Source organism: Oratosquilla oratoria, chromosome 40 (assembly GCF_046742065.1).
Source record: "Oratosquilla oratoria isolate Oo_2021 chromosome 40, ASM4674206v1, whole genome shotgun sequence".
Taxonomy (NCBI): domain Eukaryota; kingdom Metazoa; phylum Arthropoda; class Malacostraca; order Stomatopoda; family Squillidae; genus Oratosquilla; species Oratosquilla oratoria.
In genome coordinates, this window is record NC_134816.1 from 1,497,790 (window position 1) to 1,507,213 (window position 9,424).

At 40.3% G+C, this 9,424-nt stretch overlaps 1 protein-coding gene across 1 annotated transcript; it reads right to left on the bottom strand.

The window, feature by feature from the left end:
* Nucleotides 1-7,995: 7,995 nt before the first annotated feature.
* LOC143020763 (uncharacterized) lies at nucleotides 7,996-8,448 on the bottom strand. Its single transcript, XM_076177498.1, has one exon. It carries the CDS (start codon nucleotides 8,446-8,448, stop codon nucleotides 7,996-7,998), a length of 453 nt encoding a protein of 150 aa, XP_076033613.1.
* Between the last annotated feature and the right edge of the window lie 976 nt (nucleotides 8,449-9,424).

Consider the following 9,424-nt stretch of genomic DNA (forward strand, 5'->3'; position numbering starts at 1 on the left):
GCATTACTTTACTTATATTTGTACTTATTACTTATTCTGATGCATGTTCCTGATCTCTTTGTACTTAGATAGTACCATATTGTATACTTATCTTGTGTTTCTTATTTGAACGATAATTTCCATATTCTCATAATCATGTAACGGTCCCATTGACCCTACTGCCCATTCTCTTTTGTGTTGATTGCCTGTAAATATTTTCCATTAATAATTTCGTTTACTAGTTTTATCGCTAGTTTAATATTCCTTTCCTGGAATCTTCTTTGTTACCTTTACTTCTAGTCTTACGAATTATCTAGGCCCTGACCAGATAGTTCAGTCCTACAGTGGCTTCTAGAAGTGCGCTGGTTCTTAAGCACTTAGACGTTATACGTAACGTCTCTTCACATACCAGCCGCCTGTAACAAAGTGGCGACCCTTGCCAAGGATATTGGATCAGGTATTTAACACATTCTTATAGAGATGGATGATATAGTTCAAGAATTCGTTCAAAATCCCAAGGTAAGTTTCTTAAAGAAACAAACTAAAGACACTTTGATAGAAATAGGCAAGCACTTTGGAGTAGACATTGATACAAGTTTGCGAAAGAAAAAAATACTTCAGGAACTCGTTGAAAATCTGATCGAAGATGAGATCTTATCTCCAGAAGAGATTACAGCTATACAAATTCCTTCAAATAGGTTAGAAATAGAGGCACGACTAACCGAACTTAAGATTAAGGAGATTGAATTAAAGGTCAGGAGAGTAGAAATTGAGGAGGAAGCTAAACTGAAACAAATGCAAATTGAGGCAGAATTTAAAGCTAAAGAGGAGGAAACTAAACTGAAACAAATGCAAATTGAGGCAGAATTTAGAGCTAGAGAAGAGGAAGCTAAGGTGAAACAAGTAGCTAAAGAGGAGGAAACTAAACTGAAACAAATGCAAATTGAGGCAGAATTTAGAGCTAGAGAAGAGGAAGCTAAGGTGAAACAAGTAGCTAAAGAGGAGGAAACTAAACTGAAACAAATGCAAATTGAGGCAGAATTTAAAGCTAGAGAAGAGGAAACTAAAATCAAATTGGCAGAATTTAAAGCTAGAGAAGAGGAAGCTAAAGTGAAACAAGTAGAGTTAGAATTAAAGAAGACAGAAGTAGAAGCTAGGATTGTTGATAGACAACCCGTAGTTCAGGAAGGTCATATAGATATTTCCAAGTATGTAAAACTTCTACCCCAATTTTCAGAAGGAGAGCCAGAAATTTTCTTTCTTCAGTGGGAAAAATTGGCGCAACAATTACAAATCCCTAAAGAAAATTGGCCATTAATCATTCAAACACAATTTAAGGGTAAGGCTCAGCAAATTTATACTTCTCTTTCAGAAGCAGAAAGCGAGTATGATAATATGAAAGCTTGTATTTTAAAAGCTTATGAACTAATACCAGAGGCCTATAGACAGAAATTCCGTAATTATAGGAAGACACCTCAGTTAACATACGTAGAATATGCGGCTCAACAAGAGAGGTTATTCAATAGGTGGTGTTTGGCTAGTGAAACGGACACCTTAGATAGACTTAAACAGTTGATTTTGTTGGAGCAGTTTAAGAATACCTTAGAGACAGATCTTAGGATTTTTATAGATGATCATGTTCCCGAAACTTTAACTAAAGCTGCTGTATTGGCTGATGAGTTCACACTAAATCATAAACCTAAGTCAAGACAAATGGAATCCCAAAAGTCAAAGTCATATATTCCAGATTCAACAAAATACTCTGATCCTTGGGCCCCAAAGAAACGCTTTGAAAATCAGTCTAGCCCATCACATTTCAGTTACAGGTCTGATTTCAATCAATATCCTCCAAACCAACCTTGGCAAAGAATGGAAAGGTTTAAGACTAATCCCCCTGTAACTTGTTCATATTGTAAACAGGTTGGCCATCACATTTCTAATTGCAGAAAGAGACTGACACCCTCATTCTCCAATAAGACACCAACTCTTGTAAGTAATATAAAATCAGACGATTCAAAATCCTCTATTCAGGATACACTACCAAAGAAGCCGGTATTGTCAAGTAATGTAGAACCCCCCTCATCAGATCATGATCCTTGTTTCAAACCATTTGTATCTTCAGGAACTATATCTCATAGTAGTAGTTCACAACAATATCCTATTTCCATACTCCGAGACACAGGAGCAAAGCAAAGTCTGATTTTAAATTCTGTCTTGCAGAATCTGGGTGAGTCATATACAGGTTATGATATATTGATAGAAGGAGTTGGAGGAATTATAAAATGTCCATTACATAATGTTTTCTTGCGGTCTGATTTAACAACCGGAATGGTTAAAGTAGCAGTAGTAGACTCTCTTCCCATAGTAGGAATATCCTTATTGTTGGCCAATGACATCGCTGGAAGCAAAGTCATTTCTCCCTTAATAACAAATAACCCTAAGACCTCAGTAGAACCTTCAGATAACTTACAGTTGTTTCCCGCTTGTGCTGTAACCAGATCTCAGTACAAGAAATCTGAAGAGGAGACCTATAATTTAGAATCCCTATTCTCCCAAACTGACCCATCTTCTTCTTCACCAGTTTCTCTATCTAGAGCAGAATTAATCAAAGAACAGAAGTCAGATCATTCTCTTAAAAATTTGTACGAGATTCTTTCATCTCCAGAAGAAGTTGAAAATATGTCACGAGGTTTCTATATAGAAAACGGAGTCCTAATGCGAAAATGGAGAGCATCCACCGCAACCGCTGACCAGCCATGGCAAGTAAGGAATCAAATAGTCCTCCCTCTTGGTTTCAGGAATAATGTTCTAAGATTGGCTCATGATACTCCCTTAGCAGGTCACTTAGGGGTAAGAAAGACCTTGTTCAACATAACCCAACATTTCCATTGGCCCACGGTTGTCAAAGATGTTGCCCAATATTGTAAAACATGTCATACATGTCAACTTGTAGGTAAGCCCAACCAGAAAATTGTAGAAGCTCCACTCCATCCCATTCCTGTAATGGAAGAGCCATTTAAAAAAGTTCTTATTGACTGTGTAGGACCTTTACCTCCTTCAAGTAAAGGAAATCAGTACATTCTCACAATCATGTGTATGAGCACTCGTTTTCCAGAAGCAATTCCTTTGAAAAATATTAAAGCTCAAAACATAATCAGAGAAATGTTGAAATATTTCACTATGGTAGGATTTCCTAAGAACATTCAAAGTGATCAAGAAAGTAATTTTCTTTCCAACAAGTTTAGAGAAACTCTTGTAACACTAGGTATAAATCATGTAACTTCCTCCGCCTATCATCCTCAATCACAAGGTGCTCTAGAGCGCTTTCACCAAACGCTCAAGACAATGTTAAGAATCTTCTGTGCTGAGAACACTCGAAATTGGGAAGACGGACTCCCCTTTTTGTTGTTCGCCACCCGAACAACAATTCAAGAAAGCCTTGGATTCAGCCCGTCAGAATTAGTCTTCGGTCATGAAGTCCGTGGTCCCCTAAAGATACTTCATGAACAATGGATGAAAGAAGAACCACCTGTTCCTTCTTTGAAATACGTGTCCCAGGTCACCGAGAAGTTGTTAGAAGCTTGGAAGTTGGCAAGAGAGAACTTGACGAATGCTCAACGAGTATTGAAAGGTCGGTATGATAAAAATTCTAAACTTAGAACTTTCTCTCCAGGAGATCAAGTGTTACTTTATCTTCCCATACCAGGAGATCCATTGCAGGCTAAATACAAAGGACCCTATGAAGTCTTGTCCAGAGCCAGTGATCTCAACTACATAATCAAAACTCCAGACAGAAGAAAGAGTTCCCGTCTCTGTCACATAAATACCTTAAAACCTTATCATTCCAGAGATCCAATTCCAATTTGCAGCTCTACCACAATAAAATCGGAAGAGCCTCCTGATAACCTGCCTAATCCTCCTGAGATTCCCTTGGAAAACTCCCAGATACTACAAAATCTTCACTTATCTGAGAAACAAGATGTAGCAGAACCATTGACTGACCTGTTGAGAAAAGACCACGACTTCGTGTGGACACCTACCTGTGAGACGGCCTTCAAAAACCTGAAGTCCCTTCTCACTAACGCACCAGTTCTAAGGGCACCCAATTTCCAACGACCCTTTCTTCTGCAAGTCGACGCCAGCGACACCGGTATCGGTGCCGCCCTCTTGCAAGAACACAATGAAGTTCTTCACGCTATCGCCTACTACAGCAAGAAGCTGTCCCCTGCGCAGAAGAACTACTCCGTACTTCTAGAACGTAGCTTTTCAACAGAAAGTGAAAAGCTTTCCCAAACGGTGGAGGTGTAACGTAATATTAGATATTACGTCATATGTGTAATTATGTTATAGAATTGTGTTCCTTTGTATTACATAACTATGTTCATATTTCTTGTCTATGTATGTATTGTAACAATGTTAAGCAGTAACGCCCGTCCACTATATGTAATCTTGTCTACGTGCGGAGAGAGGTGCGCACTCTTGTAGAACAAACAGACAAGCGAAATCCTGAATAGTTCGGAGCGCACAGATTTGACAGTTACTAAATAAATAGATTGTTCAAGCGAGTCGAGGGTCCTAAAACTACCCATGTTGACGTGTTAACTTACCCTCCTCCTCTCCCGCACCCTTAACCGGAAGTATCCGGCTTCCGGTCCAATGGTATATAAGCGGTGGAACTCGCTGACTCCTTGTCATATTCCCACATATTGATCTCTTGATAAAAACTAGAAGGTTTAGATTCATGAGACGATTGGTGTGAAGTGATCACCCTTTTTGCCTACATTACGTGTCTGATATACATTGCATTACTTTACTTATATTTGTACTTATTACTTATTCTGATGCATGTTCCTGATCTCTTTGTACTTAGATAGTACCATATTGTATACTTATCTTGTGTTTCTTATTTGAACGATAATTTCCATATTCTCATAATCATGTAACGGTCCCATTGACCCTACTGCCCATTCTCTTTTGTGTTGATTGCCTGTAAATATTTTCCATTAATAATTTCGTTTACTAGTTTTATCGCTAGTTTAATATTCCTTTCCTGGAATCTTCTTTGTTACCTTTACTTCTAGTCTTACGAATTATCTAGGCCCTGACCAGATAGTTCAGTCCTACAGTGGCTTCTAGAAGTGCGCTGGTTCTTAAGCACTTAGACGTTATACGTAACGTCTCTTCACATACCAGCCGCCCGTAACAGTGTGTGTGTGTGTGTGCATGTGTGTGTGTGTGTGTGTGTGTGTGTGTGTGTGTGTGTGTGTGTGTGTGTGTGTGTGTGTGTGTGTGTGTGTGTGTGTGTGTGTGTGTGTGTTGTAAAGGAAAACCTTAGCAACAGACAGGTGAAGAAACTTAATATTAACTTTAAAAAAGGATAAAGAAGCTCATGTCCAAGTCTAGGAGAGAGACTATCCATGATGGTTATCGAGGAATCTCAATTGAAGTAGTATTGGAAAACAGGGAAATTCTTTAGTTCGAGTTGAAGTCGTGAACCCAATTCAGTTCACAATTCCTCGCATGACAGGGGTGTAGGACTTCAGGATCTGGTGGACAATTGCCGATTGCCCAGAATTGAGCCCACGGAAGGAGGAGTAGTGTGCCATCCATGGGGCGAATCCGCAAGAGACAGTCGTAGCTTAGCTCGGTCGCAGTGGCTGTACATGTCCAGTCAAGTATAAAATAAGAGGTCAATTGGGGAATCCAGCTAATACGAAGACTGATGGAGAAATGAGTGAGGTATCCACAGTAATTCGGCGTACCCAAGGGTCACCTGTGAATAGCACATCTACGAGTGTGCTGAGCTGGAGAGTACATCATCAACCAATCAAAAAGTAGTCAATCTCTAAAGACGACAGAATTGAGTTTATTGTGGGGTTTGATCAAATCATAGAGAATCCTTCACATGTTGCGGAGGGTTTTCTACAGTTCAGAATTCTATTAGAGGAATATTCTTAGGGTTTTTAGCACATAAAGGTTACATCATGAAACGAAGTAATGGAACCTTGAATTGTATTACGAAGTGGTAGTTGGTGTTTTTGTCTAAAGATACGAACGCGCTCGCTAGCCATGCTGTGTTCACGTATGGGGATTAGTCAGTTTAAGCCGAAAACCCCCATCTCTAACAGGTATGTGTCAGTGATACAAAAAAAAAAAAAAAAAAAAAAAATCCGTGGAAATTTATGGAAATATCTGAATATACCTATGTATATAGTAGTTAGAATATCATAAGCTATTTAGTAGAAACGAGTCTAAGCCGAAAACCCCCATTCCTAACAGCAATAATGGTGAGAGGGAGTGTAAATAAAAGCCCACAGACACGGATAGATCGAACAGTGGTGATCGAGAATAATTTGAATATAGTTGAGCGATTGTGAAAGGGATTGTGGCCAAGAGTGCTCTTTCTCAACGATAAAGATTTCTCTTCCAAAGATAAAGTAAATCTCAGGGGATTAGGTTAGCATAGGAAGTAGGTGTAAAGTAAATATTTACAGTACATTCTTCTTTTTGCAGTCCATCGTAGCCGATGACGACTTTCATTTCTTCCCAGGATGATGCGATGAAGGATGAGGTTGTTGTTATTGTAGCCCCCGCCGTCTGTAAGCGTTCTTGTGGCTTACTAGTCCAATTCTTGAGCTGCACATCTTCCCACACGTTCGACATATCCACTGGTGGTTCGGTGCAGCAGGAGCTTCTCTACTGGCATGTCTCCGTCGTCTTTTTAGTGCAAGTTGATTTGTGCGGTCCATTTTCATGACAGCAACCCCTTTCTTGCTGTTTCCTTTCCAGGTGATGTTGTTATTTGCAAGGACCTCAAAGTTGGAGGGTGTTATCAGGCATTTTTTTCTTTTTTAAAGTCGATCTTATGTGATCCTTATACATCTTTTTATGGCCACCAGGTCTTCGGTGGCTGTTTTGTAGGACCATAGAGTATTTTTCTTGACAGTCGTTCCTCTGACATGCGGAGAACATGTCCAAGCCAGCGAAGCTGCCGGTTTGCAATCATGGCCTCAATGCTTACGCTTTTTGTACATTCAAGGATCTGGGTGTGTGACATTCGATCTTTCCATGTGAGGCCTAGGAACTTTTGGAGACATGAGATATGAAAGTTGACCTAGATGACGTCGATAAGTGGTCCAAGTCTCAGTACCATACAGCAATGTGGAAATGCATACTGCTTCATAAACCTGAATATTGGTTGTTAATTTCAGGTGTTTGTTGTTAAAAAAAATTGGACCTTAGTGTGCCAAAAGAACGTGATGCTTTGTTGATTTTTTCGGTGATGTCATTGTTAATTTTGGTGGTGGAAGAAACAATGCTGTCAAGGTAATTAAAAAAGGACACGGTCTTAAATTCACTTCCATTGATATTAAAGTAGGGTATCTTGATTTTGATTGGATACCTGGGCTATAATTTTAGTTTTGTTTGTGTTTATTTGGAGTCCAAACGCTTGATAGATGGAGGATAACGAACCTAACATGCGTTGCTTAGTCAACTGTATGAGCTACAAGGGCGGTATTATCTGCATACTGTAAGTCCACTACCTGTTGTCTGATTGTTTTTGTGTGTGCTTGGAGTCTTCGAGTGTTAAATAGACTCCCGTCCAGTCGGTATTCTATTTTAACCCCGTCTTCCTCTCTGAGCGTAGTCTACAGGAGGTCCATTACTACAGATATGAAAAGGTTGAAAAGGATTAGGGCAAGACGCTCCCTGCTTTACCCTCACTTCTACAAAAAAAAATTTTGATTCCCTGCCGTTGATACTAACTTTCGCTTCCATGCCAGAGTGAAACAGCTGAATTATCTTGATGAACTTCTCTGGTACACCGTATTTCAGGAAGGTTTTCCAGAGAAGTTCCCGGGGCACTGTGTCAAAAGCCTTGGTTAGTTCCACAAAGACTATAAAAAAGATCTTTCTTCTGTTCGAGACGTTCTCCTGGATTTGCTTTAAAGAAAACACCATGTCAGTGGTTCCTGTCTCCTTTCTGAAACCACACTGGGACTCAGGTAGCACCATCTAGGACAAATGATTCACCAGGCAGGAGAGCATGATTCTGGCTAGTACTTTGTCGGCCACTGAGAGGAGGAAAATGTTGCGGCTATTGTTACAGTCATTCCTATTTCCTTTGTTCTTGTAGATAGGGATGACTGTGGCATCAGTCCAGGATTTATGGATTTGGTCTTCCCACAGGGTCTGAATAAACTCCAATAAACATAAATTTAGATGGTAACCTCCTTGTTTCAATATCTTTCCAGGGATTTCATCGGGGCCATAGCTTTTGTTATCTTTCAAGCTTTTGATAGTACTAATTAATTCGTGCATTTGTGGAGGTCTGTTTAAGCTATAAATGACTGGAACATTTGGTAGGTCATCAAGAAGTTCCTTATCATACGGGTTTTGATGGTTCAATAATAACTGGAAATGTTCGGCCCATCGATTAAGTATCTCTGTCTTCTTTTTGTATATCATTGAGCCAACAACTGACGGGACAGGGGAAAGGATGTTTTTCCTAGGCCCATGTATGGTTTTCAGGGCATTATAGAACCCTTGCATATTGCTGTTATCGGCAAAGGCTTGAGTTTTACGTGCCTTTTCAACCCACCAGCAGTTCTATATCTTCCGTAACTTGCGCTCAGCCTCAGCCCTGAGTTCTTTCCATTTGCGAGCTAATCTTGAAGATTGGCGATTTTCAAAAAAGGCATCGTGGGCCTTACGTTTTTCGTTTAGCAGCTGGTGTATGGCTTCGTTGTTCTCGTCGAACCAGTCGACGTGTGAGCGTCTTTTGAAGCCGATGGTCGCTTCCGCAGTTTTAAGCATGATGGAGCAAAGTTTGCGCCATTCATCGTCAGGGTCCTCTGCTTGGGTTGTGGGTGAGGAGAGACAAGTAGAAAGACTTCCACGAAAGGAGTCCCTGACTCCTGGGTCCTTAAGTGCAGCACAATTTAGCTTCTTTCTTGGGGCTTGTTTGTGAATGGGAGGCCGGATTTGGAATTTAAATTGAGCTCTGACAAGTTGATAGTCAGTCGAGCACTCTGCCCCTCGCATAACTTGAGTTAAAGTGACATCATTGGTGTGGCATTGTCTGGTTATAATGTAATCAAGCATGTGCTAGACCTGATTTTGGATGTTTCTGTGTTTTTGAACTTGTTTTTCTCTCATGCTCAGCACAAAGTGAGAGGAGTCTGAGGCCGTTGGTGTTCATCTTGCCTGTGCCGTGACGACCCAAGGCACCACCCCAGAGTTCCCAATTTCTTCCAACGCGTGCATTGAAGTCACCCATAAGCACCGCCCTATCTGATTTGCTGATGTTTTGCAGAGTGGCATCAAGAGCACTGTAGAATGTGTCTTTAGTGGCTTCATCAGTGACTAATGTAGGTGCATATGCACTTATGAGGGTCAAGTATCTGTTTTGACAAGTGGAATGTGCCAAGTCATTAGTCGTTCG

Bases quoted from the DNA above. Each gene is read 5' to 3' on its own strand.
- LOC143020763 (XM_076177498.1), bottom strand. From the start codon at position 8,448: ATGATATACAAAAAGAAGACAGAGATACTTAATCGATGGGCCGAACAT.